This window comes from Abramis brama, assembly GCF_963993115.1.
Source record: "Abramis brama genome assembly, chromosome: 8".
In the NCBI taxonomy this organism is placed as follows: Eukaryota; Metazoa; Chordata; class Actinopteri; order Cypriniformes; family Leuciscidae; genus Abramis; species Abramis brama.
The window spans coordinates 32,723,144-32,745,644 of record NC_139970.1 but is presented as its reverse complement, the minus strand read 5'-3'; the positions used below and the strand labels follow the sequence as shown (position 1 = coordinate 32,745,644).

The 22,501-nt window shown below is 37.8% G+C and overlaps 1 protein-coding gene across 4 annotated transcripts; it reads left to right on the top strand.

The window, feature by feature from the left end:
* Positions 1–159: 159 nt before the first annotated feature.
* Positions 160–21,734, top strand: ppp2r3b (protein phosphatase 2, regulatory subunit B'', beta). 4 transcript variants are annotated; one of them, XM_084123139.1, is made up of 14 exons: positions 160–264; positions 1,003–1,428; positions 15,468–15,653; positions 16,162–16,265; positions 16,949–17,051; positions 17,888–17,962; positions 18,174–18,260; positions 18,699–18,855; positions 19,256–19,304; positions 19,431–19,520; positions 19,679–19,854; positions 20,034–20,152; positions 20,247–20,353; positions 20,927–21,734. In XM_084123139.1, the coding sequence occupies exons 2-14, from the start codon at positions 1,081–1,083 to the stop codon at positions 21,066–21,068; spliced, it is 1,743 nt and encodes a 580-aa protein (XP_083979265.1). In that variant the 5' UTR covers positions 160–264; positions 1,003–1,080; the 3' UTR covers positions 21,069–21,734. The 4 variants fall into 4 exon arrangements, with proteins under 4 accessions (XP_083979265.1, XP_083979264.1, XP_083979267.1 ...); XM_084123138.1 differs by having other exon boundaries at positions 176–264; positions 15,465–15,653; XM_084123141.1 differs by lacking the exons at positions 160–264; positions 1,003–1,428 and adding an exon at positions 11,743–12,060.
* The last annotated feature ends 767 nt before the right edge of the window (positions 21,735–22,501 follow it).

Below are 22,501 nucleotides of genomic sequence, written 5' to 3'. Positions count from 1 at the left end.
AATGTCTGACTTATTTTTCCTAAGAAAGGCTCTCTTTTATCCTACTTTCAAAAGGCAACTCACACGATTCGAACGCTTTCTTCTTGCGAATCGGTTCGATTGATTCTTTAAAAGAACCACTTCAAACGAACGACTCGTTCGCGAATGGACGCAACTCTCGCGATATAAACTTTTCCCGGTTACCTGAGGAAACGAGAGTTTGATTCAAAGTGAACCCTTATTTGAATGAACGAAAACAACCAAAAGTCATCTTAATAACAGGAGGTAGAGTGATGCAAACTAGTTACCTTTAAATCTGTACTGTTTACCGATTAAATATACGTTTCTTTATCTATGTTGTGGAATACTGGCAGTGTTTAATGTTATGTAATTATTTACCCGTTGTCCGTTAGCTTTGGAAGTATGTGCTTCGTGGAGTCAGCTAGCAACAGCTATAAACAAGCTTATTTCTGTCATATATCAGCTATGGTTCTGTTTAAACACTTTCTTCTGGCTTATGTGTGGAATTGTGAGGAAAACAAAATTATAATTTTGGCGTGTTCTCTAGTTTTGTCCTCCGCGGTAGTATGTTTAGTAGCCATAGTGTACTCCGCAATATCATAGCAACCGCATTTATTATGTAAAACCATAATGTAGTAAAATACGAAATCTGTAAAACACATTAGCTATCGAGTTGAATTTCTAGTATTTTTGATATTGGAAGCGAATACCAAGTTACCACAGTGTTTGAGTACTAACAATAATTTGACACTACTTTATTTACTATAGTACTTTTAGTAAAGGGTAACTTGATGCAAGCATCTTGGTAGTGAGTGAAGATAAGCAAGCATTTGTTTGTGCTTTTTATGTTCTGTTTGACATAAAGATACACGCACGTATAAACGTGTGTGTGTGTATATATATATATATATATATATATATATATGAGTCAGTCATTTGTGAATTGCTTAGTGCATGTTTCAAACATCTAAGTTTTACGGTCTTTTCTGCTTTATCCTTTAGGTCATTTAATCTTTCAATTTTTTTTGAGAGAGAGAGAGAGAGAGAGAGAGGATCTTGGCTGCATGAAGAGAACCAGAAATGGCATCACCACAAACGCTTCAGCCTGTCCTGAAGATGAAGGTCGACGAGCTCTTCCTCTTTTGGTTGAGTGAGCCAAGTACACAGGCGATGCTAAAAGACTACCTCAACAAAATCAAGAACGGGGAAGAAATAGATCTAAGCCTTCTCGATTTTAAGAGCACAAGCACTTTGGTATTAACAGAAAACAACAACATTGCATCAAAGATTAATGGGACGGACAGAATGACTGCGGCCCTTGGTGCTCCATGCAGCCCTCCTTCCGCCTCGCTGCCATCTGCGAGTGGCAGCAATAACAGAGCTGGAGTGAATGCGAGGGCCCTGCGACGCTCTGTCAGCACTAAGAAGGTAAAGCACCTGTGTTCAGCAGTCTCTTCACAATGCAGCATGACCCTTGATCTTTCACCTTGCAGACTGTTGTGTCCAGGGCCAGTTAGTCTAAAGACATTTGTATTCTACCAATTTTCATACGTGGGACAGTCTCAAATCCATCAATGCCTCATATCACAAATACAAACTTAAGTTTATTTTATTTTTCAAATAGTTAGCATTTCATGTGGTAAAACGCATTTGCCAAACACATTTTTACATAGTTTAACATAGAAACCACTGATTTGAAGGTGATTATCTATTATCATATATGATGGTGCTGTCTGTTTTTTTTTTTTTTTTTTTTACAGCGATTTAGGTTAACTTAGGTTAAACAACTTTTTCCCGGTTTAGCCACAAGAGGATGCTGAATGGCTTTTGCAGCTCTTGGTTAGTGTATGTAGGGCTCCTGCTCAGGTCAGATGAGCTCTGTGAACTCAGCATGTCTTTGTGTGTGAAGAAATCCTGCTCATGTGTTCAACCCTGGCCAGAGGTGGGTGAATCTCAATGCTGTCAATCCCTGGAATGGTAATGACTGTCATCATGTGCTGTCCAGTGACTCTGGTGGACTTTGCTGCTGGGTTTCAGAGCTCATAAATTGGATTATGCAGGGATATCTTCTACTAGAGCAATGCCTCGATACTTCCTGTTGTCAGTATCAGATCAATGTGTCATTAAATTCACACCTCACTTATTGGCCCAAAAAAAGAATATCAAGACAACTTATAATAAGTAGTATCGATGCACCTGTGGAAATTAAATAGATTGCGTTAAAATTAGCTTCTGCTGTGGAATGCAAGAAGACTCTTGTTGTGCTGTGTCCACATTTCAGGGAAAACTGCATTTTGTCTGGTTTGTATTAGAAAAAAAAGTCTTATTTTAGTCACATACCAAATTTGTTTAAAGTTTGAGGGAAGATAATATAGAAAAATGTGAAAGTAGAAATTGCAAACTTTCTTCAAGGATGACACATATTGCATTTTGAGGAAAGGCATCTTTTGCCAGTGAATGTAAATCATGAGTATTGAGTAAGGGATGTTATTTGACCTGTGTGATTCTTTATTGTGAAATGCTAAGCAGATGTGTGTGGAAGCTTTGATTTCTATGTCTAGTTATTCTCACTTGCTTTGGTAATCCTTCATGCTGAAGGAACAACTGTTGGCTATTTTATGGTTTCTGGCATGGTACAATCAACATGTGACCACAACTTGTCACAATGTATTTTTTGATCCTGTATGTTCTATTTTGAAAGGCTAAAGGAATTCCAGAATACAAACACATTCTCTATAGTATTAGTTAAAAATTCAATTAACGTCATTCTGATGCTCATCGGAGCAACTGTTCCAGCGTTGACATAGGACACCAGTAAAGATAGCCTTGGTTCCTCTGTGCAGGAATTAACTACTGGGAATTTGGCTTACACTTCATTGGCAGTTTACATATTTGTCCATGGTGTAATACAGTATGCGTAAACTGCGTCAGATGCTGTTAATGGTCAGAATAATTTGGTGTCTCCTGTTTGCAAGGTGAGAGGTCATTAAGACATGTTGCCTAAAAAATGTAAGATAATTAACTGATATGTTTATTTATGTTAAAGTCAAAGGTAGAAATCTTGCCTAAAATGCATAAAAAGTCGTGTAAACGGCCCGTAAAAAGACAGTTTAGTATTTAAAGTCCCCCTGTGGTGAAAATCAAGCTTTTAATGTTGTTTATATGTCTATGTGATGTTTTTAATGTGCTTTAAGACAAACCATGTGCAAATTCATAAGTCAACACCATTGCTGAGTATTTTCTCCTTAACACTGCGGTGAACCAAAGACATTGGCTGCGTCCGAAAACTGATACAGTGAGGAAAATAAGTATTTGAACACGCTGCTATTTTGCAAGTTCTCCCACTTGGAAATCATGGAGGGGTCTGAAATTGTCATCGTAGGTGCATGTCCACTGTGAGAGACATAATCTAAAAAAAAAAATCCAAAAATCACAATATATGATTTAACTATTTATTTGTATGATACAGCTGCAAATAACTATTTGAACACCTGTCTATCAGCTAGAATTCTGACCCTCAAAGACCTGTTAGTCTGCCTTTAAAATGTCCACCTCCACTCCATTTATTATCCTAAATTAGATGCACCTGTTTGAGGTCGTTAGCTGCATAAAGACACCTGTCCACCCCATACAATCAGTAAGAATCCAACTACTAACATGGCCAAGACCAAAGAACTGTCCAAAGACACTAGAGAGTAGAGACAAAATTGTACACCTCCACAAGGCTGGAAAGGGCTACGGGGAAATTGCCAAGCAGCTTGGTGAAAAAAGGTCCACTGTTGGAGCAATCATTAGAAAATGGAAGAAGCTAAACATGACTGTCAATCTCCCTCGGACTGGGGCTCCATGCAAGATCTCACCTCGTGGGGTCTCAATGATCCTAAGAAAGGTGAGAAATCAGCCCAGAACTACACGGGAGGAGCTGGTCAATGACCTGAAAAGAGCTGGGACCACCGTTTCCAAGGTTACTGTTGGTAATACACTAAGACGTCATGGTTTGAAATCATGCATGGCACGGAAGGTTCCCCTGCTTAAACCAGCACATGTCAAGGCCCGTCTTAAGTTTGCCAATGACCATTTGGATGATCCAGAGGAGTCATGGGAGAAAGTCATGTGGTCAGATAGAACTTTTATGGTCATAATTCCACTAAACGTGTTTGGAGGAAGAAGAATGATGAGTACCATCCCAAGAACACCATCCCTACTGTGAAGCATGGGGGTGGTAGCATCATGCTTTGGGGGTGTTTTTCTGCACATGGGACAGGGCGACTGCACTGTATTAAGGAGAGGATGACCGGGGCCATGTATTGCGAGATTTTGGGGAACAACCTCCTTTCCTCAGTTAGAGCATTGAAGATGGGTCGAGGCTGGGTCTTCCAACATGACAATGCAATGTTAGTTTCACTTCCTGTCTCCTGAGATACCTTCATCTGATCGATTTTTGAAGGCAGCATTGATGTATCTTTTGCTGGTTTTGATATCCCACAATCCTGTGCTTTCTATTCTGTGACAGTTGAGCTAGAAAAATGAAGTTTGCGTCTGAAAGTTGCGGCTTTTTATCAATGTTTTCCACTTATGATGTCATTTCTAGCGAGAAAACACTATTATAGTCATTAAATATTCACTTAGTTTTCACCAAAGCTCGCTCTATTTTGCTGTAGATCATTAAACCGTTACGCTGCCTCAGAAGTCTGTCCGAAATCAGTTTTGTGAGGAACCTTCATGTGCAAACGCTGCCTACAAAGTCATTGCCTGATAAGGCAGCGAGGCAACAAGTCAGCTGCCTACGTTTTCGGGTGCAGCCAGTCTCAAAAACGTGGTTTTGAAATCGCTGGTGTTTCTGACGTCACAAACTACCTTGTAACCAATCGGGTCAATGTGCAGACGGGCATTAGCATATCATTAACACCGAGCTACCAGGAGAGTGGCGAGAGAAGCCAGGTTATCCCGGTATATTTTTCTATTGATATGAAAAATCGGGTAGATTTAGCAATATAGCGGGTGTATGATGTATATTACAATGTTATGACGAACTATATGTGACCCTGGACCACAAAACCAGTCACATGGGTAAATCTTTTTTTAAATTGAGATTTATACATCACATGAAAGCAGGATAAATAAGCTTGCCATTGATGTATGGTTTGTTAGGATAGGACAATATTTGGTCAACATACAACTATTTGAAAATCTGAAATCTGAGGGTGCAAAAAAAATCAAAACATTGAGAAAATCGCCTTTAAAGTTGTCCATTTATGTTCGCGATTGTTGCATTCCCTCACAAAAATAAATGTTTTATATATTTACGGTAGGATATCTTCATGGCACATGATCTTTACTTAATAATATCCTAATGATTTTATCCCGATAATTTTGACCCATACAATGTATTTTTGGCTATTGCCACAAATATACCCGTGCTACTTGTGACTGGTTTTGTGATCCAGGGTCACATATGCCTTTCTCCACTGATGTTCTGAGTTGTTCAAAGCATTTCTGATGATTGTTAGAAGGCAGCTGCCTGACTCTGAGATGGGGAACGGGAACATGGTTTGTGTAACGTTAGCAACAAGTTATTAGCTGTTTGATAATGTAGGCAAGCAAAAGGCCAATCATATTAATTACTGTTATGTGTCCGACGTTGTAAAGAACAATACCATTGTGCAGCATTTACCTCAGTAAGTTGGCCGAGTGAATCAATGAGCTGGTGTGGGTGGAGGCGGGGCTAATTAGCATATTTTGTCTTGTGTAGGAATGCATGATAAATCGGCTGCCACATCGGTATTGGCCAATATGTGTTCATTTTTAATGTTACCGTTATCGGCCCGATAAGAAAATTTGGCCGATATATATTAAAGTTATATATATATAATGGTTTATTTCCTTCAGCTGAGACATTTCAGATGCGTACTGTTCACCATGATGGTTTTGAATGGCTTGAAATATGATTAGAATCACACAAAAAAGGAAAATATAGTTAAGTGCAACATTTAAGTCCGTCATATATGTTTGGGACGTGGCTTTTAATGATGAGACTTGTTTTTGTGATCAGGCTCTCAAAGATTATATAAAAAAAATGGATTCAGATTTATCGGCCAACGTATCGGTTATCAGCTTTTGAATATAAATAATTATCAGTTATTGGTTTCGTACAACATTTTCATATCGGTGCTTCCCTAGTCTTGTGACTTTTATTTGGAAGTTTAGTTTGACTTTTTTCTTAGCAGTTATAACTCTTAACTGAACAGTTATCACATCGTGTTTATATTTTTCTCCCCTCCAGCATTTGAATCGTAGCATGTTTGTTAGCGCTCCCCACTTTTGCCTTGCTGGTCATCCTCTCTTCAACCACTTGGCTCTACTGACTGGACACAGAGCTTTGTTTGGAAATTGGCACTATCTGCACGGACAGCTGCCACCTCTTGTTCAGGCAGATCTTTTTCTCGTTCTGTTTGTACCAGCTTACTCTGACAGTGGAGAGTTGTTTGACGTATAGCACAAACACAGAGCCAAATGGTGGGGAAAAGTGCTGTTAGGAGAAAACTTTCCAATAGACTCAAATGACAAACAAACATATTGACAAGTTCACCAGTGAGTTTACTTTGGCCCTTTCCCCTTTGTTGTTTTTCCACATTTCTTTAATAGACTGATGAGCAAAGTACAATAAAAGCAGTGAGAAAATTAGGCTTATCAAATGTGTGCAGTATCCTGCCATTGGACGACAACAGGAACTGTTTATGCTGGAATGAGTGGAAGAATGCGGACTCTGATCTGACATCTAAAAATACTTATTTAAGCCAGGCAGGGCTTTATTTTTGCACCACTTTGTTTGTTAGATTCTCTGGCTCCAAGCCGTTCAGTGCATATTCACTCACTTTTATGGCAGATCAGTTGTCACTAAAGTCTCCTTTTATTAATCCAATTAGTTCCAGTACTATAAGAAAAGGATTTTCAGATGCACAACACCCAGCCGCAGAGACTTAGTTTCTTTGGATCAACACAGTTAGAAGGAATTGATGTAATTGCAGTCAGTCTGGGGACGGAATCCGGAAGTTTGTTAAAGGACTAAAGATACATTTGTTTCTTGGGTTGCCCAAACAGAGCATGTTGGGTCTTTTAATAGTCCTCAACTGCTTCAGCCATCATTCTTTGAATTCAGTACTTCCACGCTGTGCTACTAACTAAGACTTGTCATCTATAATAAGCCACAGAATGGCTGGAAGCTGTAGCCTTGGAAAGCAAAATAAACAAAACATAGGCAGTAATACTTGTGTAATTTTTTTTTTAGTTAAGTTCAGTTTAGAATTTGTGTTCTGCAGTTCTGCTATATAGGATCAAATTGACCTTGGGTATGTAGATGGTAACCAGACTTATTTATTCAACTATTTGTTAAATATGAAATCAGAAGAGCCGATCTTGAGACATTGCAACGACAGCAACCCTACAGCAATGATGGCAATAAACTAGTGTTGTGATTTCTTTCCTTCACAGTGGGGCACATTCTTTCCTCCCTAAAAAAAAAGGCCAAACGTAACGTCCTAATCAGCTAGATTTAGTCTATTTTTGCTAAACTGTAGGACGTGATTGATAATTAAAAAAAGAGTTATTAACTGCATTAAGTCGCAAAAGTGTTACTGTTCCTCAAGTGGCTTTCTGTGGAACACGGACAAGCAAAGGAAACTTTGAGCTTCAGGTTTGTGCCTAACAGGTTAAAAACACAGAGATGCGTCAAAATCCCCAGTTTGGTGAGAATTAAACATCATCCGTTATGTGGACATAAACAATTGGGAAATAATCGCATGTGTATTTGAACCATGCAATCGATATTAAAGTGACAGCAGCCTAATATTCCTACTGTCTGTCATTAATGTTAATCAAACAAGAAAAGACAAAGAGAACATTACTAATTGTTCTTTAGTAGATTTACTAGGATTAATCTATATTTAATTTATACAGTGAAGACAATGCAGTGTTTTTACATTTGATTACTTTCTGTTGATAAAGTTTTGTTTCTTTTGTTATTATTTATTTCACACAGGAATGCTATATTTGTAAAGCTATATGCTGTTCCTAATCACCTCTAAGCGAGAGAATGAAATGCTATTATTTTCACTATCAGCCATCTCGACCAATTGTTTAAAAACAGTCCATTATCAGGGCCGATTATATCCTGTCAATCAAAAGGGGTGGGAAAATGTGTCAGACTGCAACTGTGTGTGAAGAAAATCTCTCATGTTCAATTTAGGGAATTTATAATCATTCCGGTAGGAGTTATACATACTATTAAAGTGAGTGTGAGAATTAAACCGCACTAGTCAAAATGTGCAGCTCTGACAAACCATTAGTGCGACCATTAGCTGTACATGCTATACATTTCTCAGATATTCGGTATAGAGTCCTTTCAGTATAGACATGAACAGTGTTACCATGATGCATCACATTCATTTTGATGTGTGTGGAATGTTTAATATTTGCATTCCAGATGAAACTGGACAAAGTGCATCTGGTTGTTGAAACCGCAAATGTAAATTTTACTCCTCCTAAAATGGTAAAAACTAAACTTGCGAGAGCGTTTTTTAACGGCTCCCGCGGTACCCAGATATGACAGCGATACTGCAGCACAGTGGCGGACTGGGACAATAATTCAGGCCGGGAATTTGACTCCACTGCCAGGCCACCTCTGCTGCTGCAGTCACCACCACCCTATTCATGTAATCTACTGGACTGATAAACTTGTAGGCTAACCTTATTAATGTAACAGGTAGACTACCAGATGCAATATAAATGAATAAAAAAATAACCCTTAAAAACTCACTAGGAATACACCATTTATACTACCAAACCAATGACAAATAGAAAATTGGCTTTTTAAAAGAGATAATAAGAGACATTCACATGTTGAAATATTTACATTTTATGTATTTTCAGTGCTCAAAAGGGGTGGGCGATATGGCAAAAATATAATATCACAATTTTTTTCAGAAAAATCACGATTCACGATTTTATCACGATTCTTTTTTTAATGTTGGTTTTACTATTTTGTGACTGAGCATTACAGCCAAACTAATGTCCATATTTTAAAAACAAAGCCTTAGGTAACAAAATGTAAAATAAAAAAGAATAGCAGACAGGGGCGAAGATATTTTTTTGTCATTTTCTTTGTTATTAAATATTAAGATCAAAGATACACATTACTCATACACAACTTAATATACAAATTAAATAAACATTTGCTTTGTTTTCAGCTACAGTAGGTGTATTTAACAGTAGCATTGAAGAAAGTAATTAAAATAACAAAAATAACAAATATGAAAATAAAACAAAACATAGACTTCACTGTATAAATTATACATTGATACTTATTAAAGCTACTATTAAAAATTATCAGTCAGGAGCAGTGAGTGATTTTCTCTTTGCATTTTGTTGTTTTTTAACATTAAAGGGATAGTTCTCCTAAAAATGCTATTTGTCATAAGTTACTCTCTCAAGTTGTTTTAAACTCGAATAAGTTTCTTTCTTTTGTTAAAAATAAAAGTTATTTGGAAGAATGTGGGTAACCAAACAGTTGATGTACCCCAGTGACTTCCATAGTATATTTTTCTCCTATGGAAGTCAATGGGGACCAGCTACTGTTTGGATAGCCACATTCTTCAAAATATTAATATTAGAAAAATATTAGAAAATATTAAAAGGAAATTAATACAGGTTTGGAATAACATTAGCGTAAATAATGAGAGAATTTTTATTTTGGGGTGAACTATCCCTTTAAGGAGAAGCGGCATCGTGTTTACTATTACTACTGTCTCTTTAAGAGTTGCGCGCGACGCGTCTATTATACACGCATTTGACAAGCAGATTTTCTCTAAATTTTCTCAAGTTTGCGTTCACTTTAGACATAACCGACTTTGTTTATGTAAACCTTGTGTGTATTTGACAGTATTAGCACAATAAGACTCAAAGGATAACTTTGTCCAGTATCCAGGCGCTGGTAGACAGGCTTTTAGTGCATGTGAACTTCACATGTACGCGCTGAGAAACGCACACGTTAGAACAGCGCATCAGCACGCGAATTAAATGTTTAACCGACAAGGCATTAAAGCACATGCAAATTATGAACTTTTGTAAACTGCAGTGTCCCGTTCCGCAGCGTGTACGTCGCGTTGTTCAGGATGTTGGGACAGAGGCGCCAGAACAGCAACTGATAGAATGCACCACGATTCTACGATATTTCTTCAAAAGCAGATCATGGAGACATTTTAATCGTCCACGATCAAAAATCGTCATATCGCACACCCCAATGCCAAATTATTATAAATATAATGTAAATGTAATCTTGACCGACCTGTTCCCTTACTGGCGAACATGGCTGGGATTTTGCAGCAGCTTGCTGCGTCTGCATTCGTAGTTGCACACCAGCCTATCACATGCCAGGCTGATGGTCTGCACAGCGGCAGCCGGCAGGCCAGAACGACCGTCAGGCCACCGGGAAATGTCCCGGTGCTCCCGATGGCCAGTCCGCCCCTGCTGCAGCACGCATCACCCCAGAGAAGTAGCTGAGCATCCTTCAGGAAGCCATCGCACAAACTTCCGCAAATTAAACAAAGTTCGGCACCTCATCCTGAAGCACATAGCCGAAGTAAAATGCTTTAGAAATAGGCTTATTTAAGGTTCTGCACTATTTCTATGTTAGCCATTATTATATTTAAAATATGTGTGTGTATTTATTTATACATATTGGGGTGGGGTTATGGCACAGCAATAAACTCAGAAACTTAAAAATGGCACTTCATGACAAAAAGGTTGTCGACCCCTGCTCTATATAGTATTTAGATTCAGAATGGGTCCATAGTTGTCTTTAATCTGTGCTTTTCCTCTAAAATCCTACACTGTCTTAGCCACCCCACACAGATGATTGGTTGATGTTGCACGTTTTAGTTGCAAAGTGCATTCAGCTCTTATCATATAAAAGCACCAAACATGCAATGCATTGAATTAAAAGTTTTGTTTGCGTGACCTGGAATATAAATAAAAAAATTCATTTATAAAAACCCTGCTAAATTACAATGCAGTACCACTAACATCCACAAGACGTGCAAAATAAGAATCTAGGCCGGCAGCCCCGCATTTCAGCCATGTTTCAAGGAAGCTGTCTGAGATCACACAACAGTATGTAGGCTGAGGACGAAGGACATGTTGCCCTTTTTAAAAAAACATGTTTAGCTAATGTCATGTCTTTTGAATCATGCGTTTGATTCAAGGCTTAACAGTTAAAGGGAGGGTTCACCCAAAAATTGTGGTTCCAGACTTTCTGCGGTACACAAAAAAGAAGTAACACCACTTTGAAACAAAATGACAATTTTGAGTCAATTTATGACACAATTCTTATTTTTGGGTTAACTATCTTTTTAATAGCTGATTAATAATGGTCAGTATGCTGTTAAAAGAATTTGCATCCCAAATTGTACATCTTTAGTTTGCTTTTATAAATGTGAAGTATGCTGATCTATCATAATGTTGCATCCAGTTGCAGTTATCAGTATTGTTCTTGGTAGCTGCTGGATCTCCTGCAATCACTGGGTTCCAAGTGAACAGGTTTGTGTCTTTACATAACCTCTATGAGAGCTGTGGAATGCTCACTGAAAAGGGCAGATCCATCTCCACACCCCCCCAACTCCACTGCTCTCACACAAACACTCTCGTCCTATCTGACTTTTCAGGATAGGACTGTGACCTCTACCAGCCACTATTGGATGTGTGGAGCAACAGGCAGGGCTGTGATTCAGGCTACTGCACGGCTGAGGAGAGCAGCTGGTGCTTTGATAAAGACAGGCAGAGGAGTGTCCTGTGGCGGGATAGTCACTGAGCAAGATTATCCTGACCCCAGAGTGCGTACTGTCTGCCACACTGGCTCCATTAGCTGACAGCAGCATGAGAATGAAGGAGATCTCTTTACGACAGGACCCTGACCTGAGGAAGGAGTTGGCACTGCTGGCTCGCGGCTGCGACTTTGTGCTGCCCTCTCGCTTTAAGAAGAGGCTCAAAGCCTTCCAGCAAGGACAGGCAGGTTGTCTTATATGTTCTGTGTGAAACCATCAAAGCTTTTGTTTGCTTATTGCTGGCTGTCAGTCTCAGTGACGATGTGATCTGATGTTTGCGTTCCTTAGGTGTGTAATTATAATGTCATTTTGCAAAACAAAATGTTTTGCACATATAAAATAACTTGGACCAGAGGATTATCAGTGTTTTTAGAGCATCCAAATGTTTAAGAATGAGCAAGCGGCTCTGTCTGCCCTGTGCTGGAGTTGATGATGGTCATTCCCTTTTATAGACATGGCTGTCACTGACTGGAGAAGGCTAGATAAAATGCATTCATCTCTCAAAGTGGGTTACACTGAGCAGAATCCCCTGCATGCCACATCAGAGAGAGACTTTCTAAATGCGTTAAGCTTCCAAACTTCCATGTAGGGTACTATAAGTTAATGTTTTTAAAAGCAAAAGCTTAGTTTGTTGTATATAAGTTGTCACTGCTTTTACTGATTAGAAACAGTGGTTTACTGCTGGAACATACGTTGTGGATGTCTCTAGAATGAGATCGCAAGAGCCTAAAGCAAGAAGTAAACAGTCAGGATTACTACATGACATCTAAGATTATTAAGTCATCAAATTTGTTTAGACATGTACACAGTTCCTGAAGGTGTTGTTTACTGAGAAGAAACACGGCTGTGTCCATGTGCTGTTTTTATTGCTCCATATAGTGCACGAAGTAAGCTGCCCGGTTGATCACAAATGAAGTTGCGATATGGACTTATGATTTATTAAACCACAAAAAGCTGTATTCTTTGGGATCAAATTTATAATTGTAAAAAATGTATATATAAAATGTAAAATTTATATTTATTGGAATAAAACAATTGTATGCTTGATGACTATACAGTGTTTTCAATTATACAATGTAATTTTGTTTCAATTGCATCATTCACAATAATTCTTGGAACGAGTAGGCTACCGTAATTGAAAATAATTCAATTACACGGTCTTGTAAAATTTGTCTAGTTTTGGTTTTCAAATACTTTTTTGTTTTGTTTAAAATTAGTAGGATTCTACCTACGCAGTTTGGAAAAGTATGGATGGAGTTTCCAGGTCTGGATAAGTATGGAAAAAAGACAACAGAGTAAAATAATTTTGTTTCAAGACTATAACCCCATTCAGTTTTCTAAAATATAAAATTAAGATTTTCTAAAAAAATATATTTGTCTTACAAGCAGGGTGTTTTCATGGCTTAAGTTTAATGATCGTTTAGTGATTGTCGAACATGACTGAATGAATTCAAGGCGCACATTTTCATTACGCAAAACTGTTTGTCTTTACCATAAGCGAGTCTCTTTGAAGCGCACTAAAAGAATGTGTGTGTGTGTGTGTGTGTGCCACTCAAACAAGCAAAAGACAAAGGAAAAAATTATAATTTAAATCAGACTGTGATTTACTGTTTGCTGTGTTTGGTGATTGTGCCACATCAAACCACATTTACAGTATTCAGCTGATGTGTCAGAGGTGAATATATGCAGGTTATAAAGCGTTTTAGGTTCTTCTCATGATGTAAGGGCATGTTAACACTTTGTGAAAACCAATGAAAAAAATTTGAAAAAGTAATACAGATTACAGTATTATATGCCAAATATAATGCTGTATGAACCATTTATGTTAAATATGATGTGAAAAATCAACAGATAGGTTTGGAAGTTTGAGTCTGGAAAAGTATAGAATTTTTAAATAAAATGTGTAGGATCCCTGAATTACCGTCATATCCGGTATACGTTTTTGAAATCTGAGTGAAGAAAATAATTGTTTAAAATATGTTGGGAACCAAGGCCACTAAATTAGTGGGCGTTCACTGTTGCTTTCTATAGCATGAAATGCATTTGTGTATGCAGCACACTCCAGGTCCTGCTTATTTAATAATTTAATTATTACATTTAATGTCATGCCAAGTTAGTGAAATAAATTAAATTTAATATGAAGCTTTGTGGACTGAGAGGTTGACCGTGGATTTGGAAAGAGTAGCATATTAAAAATATTGTGATCCAAAAAGGTTATGATCATCAGCTTAAATCTCACAAGAACCAAATATTGTCACCTAAATCAGTGCCTTGATGTACAAAATATTTGCATCCCTCAGTATAAAACTGCTGTACAGAAAGGGTCAAATTGTCTGAAGTCTACATTTACATGTGTTTGTCTAATACAGAAATGCTAAATCGTTTATTCTGTGTAATGTTGCTTATTCCAGAGAGTGGGTTTTGATGTGAGTTTTTTTCCCCTCTGTGGAAGTTCTAGGGGGTCAAGATCTTCACAGCTGCAGCTTGACACTCAAATAGTTGAGGTTTTAAGTTACTGTGGGAAGCTGAGCCTTTGGAAAATCAGTAATATGAGGAATTTAATTTAACCACAAGTGTTCACAAAACATTTGGGCATGAAGGACGTTTTGTCATTGAGAAAAGTGTATGTACACAACAACAGTAAGATGTCTTTGTCCAAAGTCCCCCACAATTTTTTTTAAATGTAACTCTACTTGGAGCTTTCAAACTACCACCCAACTGTGCAGTCATTCAGCCTGTTCCACAAATTTCAAGGTTTTTAAACTACTTGAATGTTTCAGCCAGGCATGGCTTTGTCAAGCAAATACCAACATTTATCTCTGATTATTCCTCCTCTTGTTTTATAAACTTTTAGATTTATAATTTTTTTAGTCGGTGTAATTATATGCTTGATTACAAAATGTAAAGCCAATCCAATAGTTTATTTCTGATGCTGTCTTACCAAGTTAATGTTTCAAACAGTTATGTTTACTCTAACTGTTTATCCTACCATACCCTTACCTTACCCTAATGTGCTAACCCTAACTTTAAAACTGTTCTTTCAGAACATTCCTGCAAATAATTGACAACGGATAACAGGTTAGCACGGAGTATCACTCTGCAGAAAGTTCATCCAGACCCAGTCAAAAGTCATAGTTGTTCTTAATTACTACAAAAGCAATTATGTCCTATGCCTTTCTCTGTAAACAGGTGGAAAGTGTTTTTTGTTTGTTTGTTTTTCATCTATTTGAAAAAGATATTAGTAAATTTGATATATTAGTGTATTAAATAATATCAATTGAAGGCATTAATCACGTCTAATGTTTCAACAATTATCCACAACTCGTTCTTATCCTTCTTGTCTTGGGTACTGCATCATGTGGAACGAGTATCCCAAAAATATTGCAAGCCTCCTCAGTCATTTGCGAGGTGTGCATCTGTCAGAATTCTTTTGAATTGTGTTTTACGCATACTGGCAAGTAACACAACTAAATTAAACCCATCACTGTGAAATGCTGATTGAGGTGCAATTTTCAGAGCAACCATACATCTCTCCCACGATGAGTCTTGTGGCTATTGGCTAATGGTTATTATTTCTGTCTGTTTCAGCAGGCGCAGGCTAAGAAAGAGGAGCCCGTTACACCAGCTTTAAGTGAAAGCATTCCAAAGTTCTACTTCCCTCGAGGGCAGCCCCAGGCCAACGTCAACATAGACAATCTCATTTCCAAGATAGAACAAATATTTTCTCAATTTCCTGATGAAAGAGTCACTATTAAAGACATGGGGCTAGTCGCCAAGGTAAGTGTGGATTGTAACGTGCCACCTTTACCTGCTCAGCAAATTGTTCATTTGTGTAACTAACTTATAACTGTTTACAAGTTGGAAGGTTTTAATTTTCCTGTAGACAGTGGAGAAATATCACCACTGTTATGTGTCGAATTATTTATCCTGAGGAGAAGCCGTCTAGGTAAACGACAGGGTTCAGAAATTTAAACAGAATGATTTATAAACATAATCTTTGCTAATTAGCCCAATTTATAGTTCCTACAGCAAGTGAGAAAGATGTAGTCATAGTGTTCAAGCACTTAGCAGAAACCTCTGATTGTGCTCAATTGCTTGTTTAAAAGAGAATGATTATAGTGTTGCAGAAGTTAGTCTTCTGTAACTTTCCGACCTCAACTTGACAGTTTGTTTGGCACTTAATTAATTAGATAGAAATATAACGTTTGTTTTGAAGTGCATGACATCTTGACCTATTTTGTCACCCTGAGGTCTATTTCTGTGTGACCCTATTGTCTCTTTGCAGGCCTGTGAGTGCCCACTCTATTGGAAAGCTCCATTGTTCCATGCTGCCGGAGGAGACAGGAGGGGATATGTGTCCGTTCACAAGTTTGTGGCAATGTGGCGAAAGTAAGACAATAGTTCTCTTCACAGTGCCCTTTCACATTAATGTCTATAGTGGTCAGTGGCTACACAAGTGCGTGAATGTCCTTTTATCAAGAGCTGAAGTGATGTGAGCTCTCTGTGTACAATTTTGGTATGATACTGCAGTTTATTTTAGGTGTCCCTGCAGAGGTTTGTGGTTTTGTTTTTGCTTTTGGAGAAGGGGAGGGGACTGTCTTGTATACACTCATTCAAGTTTTCAACTGAGGATCTATGAATCCTGCAGGGGTTCAATGAACAGATATATGAAATTCCTTGGATTTTCCTTAAAATATATAATGAAAAAAAAAAAACATTATTACCTTCTATATCATTAATGTATCACATTTATGTAAATATTTTTATGTTTTTAATGAGATCATTAGTGATTGTTAGAGTACTTGGTTTGACTGAGCATCTGGGTGGGGGTGGGGGGGGGGGGGGGGGGGGGGGGGGGGGTCCCTGAGTCTGTAAAGGTAAAAAAAGAAAAAAAACCTTGTTTTATGATTATTCCTCCATTGTACATCAGAACTGGCTGAGCGTGATTTCCAGAGCCTCATTTGTAGATTCCATTAATCCGAAGCCACATATTTAAAGTGAAGGGTTTTGAAATCATATTGCTCTTTGAAAGGGTGAGATGGAGCCTGAAACCATCTGTTTCCTCTCCACAGAGTGCTTCAGACCTGTCATGATGACGCATCCAAATTTCTTCACCTTCTGGCCAAGCCTGGCTGCAATTATTTGGAACAAGAGGACTTTATTCCATTCCTGCAGGTACAGAGTGCTGGACCTACCACTGAGAACACAAGTCAAAACACGCTGAGCATCGATATTTCGGCTTCATGTTATTTGCTCTCATTCCTTGTTTTTATGTACTTGCAAAATTCCAAATGTGGCGCTAAATGTTCTAAAATAATTGTGCGCAGAAGTGCATTCTTTGAGTTCAGTGATGGACATATCATTTATATTCACTGGCGGGATTGGCCGTGCACAGTGGAAGAGATCTATTCTGGCGTCTGCGCTTTAATTTGTATTGTGTAGCTTTAGCAATTGCTTTGACCGTTTTGATGAATGAAAAAAGTATTGCTATGGAGTAGATTGGCCTGTTCCCGTCTGCTCCTTTACAGAAGTGATTTATGTGTTTTTCTATTGTTTAATTTCACATGGGGAAGGGTCAAAGAGTCTCGCACCTCCCCCAAAATAAGTTGTCGCAATTTATCAGCTTTTACGCATGTATACCAATATTTGATTATGAAACATGCATGAGAAAAATCTTTGCTTCTCTGCTGATGAATGCACTTGATAGGAAAAGTCAGTGGGCCATATATATGCAGAGACTGAAACTGAGGCCTTAAAATCAGCCCTTTGTTCTTAGAGGTTTAATACCTTTAACATTTCCGCACGTCTTGTACCAAAACATTATCCTCTGCAAGTGGACAGAATGATTCGCCTTTTCTCTAATCTAATCCAGAGCCTCTTCGCACACAAATGGATTTAACATTGGGCTTTTTTTTCTGTAAGCAGTGTCAGTTATTATATGCTGACTTTGATGTTATATTGGTGTATGAATCATTTTTATGCTTCTTTTTTTTTCTTTTTCTTTTTTTAAGGATGTGGTGGATTCACATACAGGTCTGGCATTTCTAAAGGAGGCTTCAGACTTTCACTCACGCTACATTACAACTGTAAGCAATTCTTCCAGTATTTTTCTAGTAACCAATAAGCTGGTAGTAGTATTTTTCTTTTTGTATATGAAACATAGATTTGCACTATTAACTGTGCATGACTATGAACTGACTATTAACACAGTTATTGTTTTGGTGCACCATAAGTCTGGACAGTTGACAGATGACTCAATGAGCCTGATGTTCAACAAAGTGCTTCTTCTGCCAACAGGTAGTCCAAAGGATATTTTATAATGTAAACCGCTCATGGACTGGAAAAATAACATGTCCAGAACTCAGACGAAGTAGTTTTTTACAGGTAAATATGTTGCGAGTCTATCTAGGACTGTGATGAACATTTGACAGTTAATTGTCATACTAACTGATAGATAATTGTAACTAAAATAAACAGAAAATACGCAAAAAGATAGTGTTTTAAAATAGACTGCTATTTTTTTTTAAACCTAGCCCACATTAATATTATTTTAGATTAATGGCTGATTTATATATTATTGTTGTTATTATTTGTATTGTAGATTTTAAATATGATTTTATGTTAATAGTTAGTTATTTTCAATAGTAATAGATTTAACTCTCACGCTGCTTTTTAAGGCTATCTGGTGGAAGCCCCTAGTATTAATTTTGAATGCAATATGTGAATGGAATTTATAGTGCTGATTTGATTTTTCTAAAACCTACCTATAATTTATGTGACTAAGCTTTTCCGTTGTGTAATGGTAAAGATGTTTCCCAACAGAATGTGGCATTACTGGAAGAGGAGGACGAGATTAACCAGTTGACAGAGTTCTTCTCCTATGAACATTTTTATGTCATCTACTGCAAGTTCTGGGAGCTGGACACAGATCACGACTTATACATAGACCAGAGAGACCTGACGCGACATAACGATCAAGGTACCCGTCCACCGGCTGCGGTTTGAAGACCGTTTCACTTTTCTGACATGCTGTTTAACGATTGGCTGCTTATTGCTGGAGGTGACTTTAAATATCCATCCCCTCCAGCAGCACTCGACTGCATGTGTTTCTGTTTGCTGCAGTATGAGCTTAGTAAATTGAATGAAGTGCGCTGAAATTTTAACATCAATTTCCTCTACCATGACGGCATGTCTGGCACTCTAATAATTTTATCTCCTTTCAGGCATCGCTGTGTCTTTAAAATGATTAAATAAGGATATTAAATCACTGTGTCTTGCTGTTGCAATTTACAATATTTACAACCTTTGACAGCGAATTATTACCCTATTTAAGCATAAAGGATAAGACTGTGATGTGAATTTTCTGCTCTCTTTGACAGCCATTTCCCACCGAATGATTGAGAGACTATTCTCTGGAGCTATATCCAGGTACCATCTTTCATTTTACAGACTTTCTTTTTTTGTTCCCTCCAATTTTTTGAAAGCTTGCGTGTAATGTATCATATTGTTATAGATTTTATGAGTGCTGTGGTTTAATTATTCTCTGATGCTCAGGGACAGAAAGGTTCGTAAAGAGGCCAAGCTAAACTATGCTGACTTCGTATGGTTCCTCATATCTGAGGAGGACAAAAAGACTGAGACCAGGTAATTGAATATAATGTTCTTTAACCTTTTTTCCTTAACTTTTTTATTGCTTGTAGATTTCGTAAATGGTTTGAGTTTTTATCAAAATGGTAGGGCTGCAACTAACAACTGCCTTGATCATTAATTAGTCAATTCTTTCTTATTTGTTGCTTGTGTAGCATAGAGTACTGGTTTCGCTGTATGGATCTGGATGGGGATGGAGTTCTGTCCATGTATGAGCTTCAGTACTTCTACCAGGAACAGTGTCAGAAGCTTGAGGCTTTGGCCATTGAACCACTGCCTTTTGAGGACTGCCTCTGCCAAATGTTAGATATGGTCAAGCCAGAAATCCCAGGTATTATTTGAAAATATGATTTTTCTTGGATCAAACTTCCTAGGTATTTTATCCTTTGCATGCTCATCTGCCATCATTCTGAAGTAGTCACTGAATTAGATCACATCCTCCTAGCAAAAGTAAGCAAAACAGTGAAATCACTTGCAGCGTCTTTAACCATGTGCTCTTATTTTTGTTAGGAAAGATCACTCTCAGGGACTTGAAGAGATGTAAGCTTTCCCATATTTTCTTTGACACGTTCTTCAACATTGAGAAGTACCTAGACCATGAACAGAGGGATCCCTTAATGGCTGCAAGGGTAATGAACAACAGATTATTTATATCATTTTATTGCTGTAATGGTCATTTAGATGCTGTAATAATATTGGTGTTCTTTGTATGTCATTTTATAGGATGCTGAGACAATGGGACAGGAGATTTCTGACTGGGAGAGATATGCTGCAGAGGAGTATGATAACTTGGTGGCTGAGGAAACTGCGAACGAGCAGTATAACGATGGGTAAGAATGTTTCTTATACCCACAGACCACATTTTTATCAGTGCGTAGCATCATAGACGAACGCACAGCACTCAACTTCTGCTGGAAACAGCCTCTAAGCTGCATGACTAGACTCAATCCTTCACCTCATGCAGCACTTTAATAACATCAATCCACTTGTGTCATTTGCTGTAATGTCACTGCACGGAGTCAGTGATCGGAGGGCTGATGAGGTTTTGTGTGACGATTTTAGGATCAGCACAGACTTCTAATGGCAGGATGAGTAGAGTTGAAACAGGTAAGACACTGTAGGTGCAGGTTGAGGTTCCTTCCATGTTCTGTTCCGTCGTGGGTTCCTCCACGTTTTGCTCATCAGATATCAGACTTTCACATGCTAAAATTTCCAACAAACTCTTTTCGGTATTGTCAGGTGTCTTTTCACGTCAGTTCCTTATCCATTTGCCATTTAGTTGGTTGTGTTTTTTCCATTTTCTCCATAAGTATTGAACCAAACTGGCCAGCTCTGAGATGAATCACTGCATTATGATATTTTGTAACACGATTTTGTGTTTTGTTTTGTTTTTGTTTTTTTAGCTACGACAATGCTCTGGACCCAGTTGATCACATTACAAGTGCTTTTGACCTTCGGAACGAGAAGAGACATCTCTTTGAGATTCCCAACCCTCACAGTAACCTGGACCTGGATGAATATGAATACGAGGACGATTTTGAATGACAACACAAGTAAAGGCGGCTATCTGGTAGTGTGTAGAACAGGATGTGGACTGATCCTGCTCTCAAATACTGATGCTGCCTTGTTCAGCTAACCAAGGCTCAAGAGCGTACAGATACACTCCTTCAGCCGCTGGATGCCAGACAGTAAACCAGCGGTCTGGCGAGGCTCTGTTTAGCAAGACTGATTGTGCTGGCCCAGTCTATCTGTCAGTGAGACATCTATGCACAACCAGGTCTATAAAATGTAGCTGCACTGTAGGTTTCAAGCAACTACACTGGAACCAAACCGGGACACTTGAAATATTGAATGTGCACTAAATTTATAAATATTTAAGTTTTTACTCTAAGAATTGGTTTATAAGACATTCCAGAGATTCACCAAAGTGATTTCAGCTTCATTTCATGGATGGCTTGGATGGATGAAATAATGTGGTGATCAGACTCTGACATGTCTATGTGAGAGGTGTCTTTAAATTATAATGTATTTATATGTATTTGTAAATATTTGTTGTTTTTGCCTCTTGTTTGTTCAAAACCTTTAGGCTTAGTCCACTTAAATGTTTTCAACAAATTATGTTTTTCATTTCTATAGAAGTGCTTCCTAAAAATGTGCTTTTATTGTAAACTTTTTCGGTCTTAAAAAGTTCAATAAAGTATTAAGACAGAAGTTTTTCTTGCATTCTCTACAGGATGTTATTGCCGTTTAATCAAACTTTAAAAAAGCAACACGAAATGTGTACATTAGAAAGTTTCAGTATAAAGTATAGCCACATTTTAGTTTTTTTACAGTCTAGGACCTCGATACATTGGTCACTTTTTCAAAACTCTTCATTCAGTTCTCCTTATCAATTTTCAGAGTGACAGTGCATTTTGATCTAAAAATAATGCCTCCTTTTGTATATAAGGTGATGAAATTGAAAGACTAACACACGTGTAGGTGTTCAACTACATCTAATTGTTTTGATAGCATTTCTTCTTTTTTAGAATATATTTCGATAAGGTATTACTGAAGAAATTGCTGTCTTATTCAATTTTGTATTTTTAGGTTTTGAACTTGTTTAAAAGTTGGTAGCACATTTACAGTCTTGTTCCCCATGTATGTTACTATGTACTTAAAGTAATTACAATAACTGGGTTTTAACTAGGCACTAACCCTGAACCTACACCTAAACCGAACCTTAACCCACAGTTACCTTATATTACCCAGTACTTTCTTAGGTACGTGCATGTACTGTAAAATAAAGTGCAACCTAAAAGTTTTGAGAAGAGTATGTAAATGTAAGTGTGGCCTGTAGGTTCAAAGAGTTTTAGTGAGTGAGAAAATTTGTTTAATATGAAAGATGCAGTTATTCAATGTATCTTGTGCCAAAATAATCCACAGTTTAGCTCACATAGACTACTGTTGTGCTCATTGTATGAATAGTTTTGAAAAAG

What these genes read in the sequence shown, in the direction of transcription:
- ppp2r3b (XM_084123138.1), top strand. Translation starts at nt 1,081, where the DNA reads ATGGCATCACCACAAACGCTTCAGCCTGTCCTGAAGATGAAGGTCGAC. An exon ending in GACGCGACATAACGATCAAG is followed by an intron (nt 18,856 to 19,255) that starts GTACCCGTCCAC and finishes TCTCTTTGACAG; the next exon opens with CCATTTCCCACCGAATGATT. An exon ending in AACGAGCAGTATAACGATGG is followed by an intron (nt 20,354 to 20,926) that starts GTAAGAATGTTT and finishes TTGTTTTTTTAG; the next exon opens with CTACGACAATGCTCTGGACC.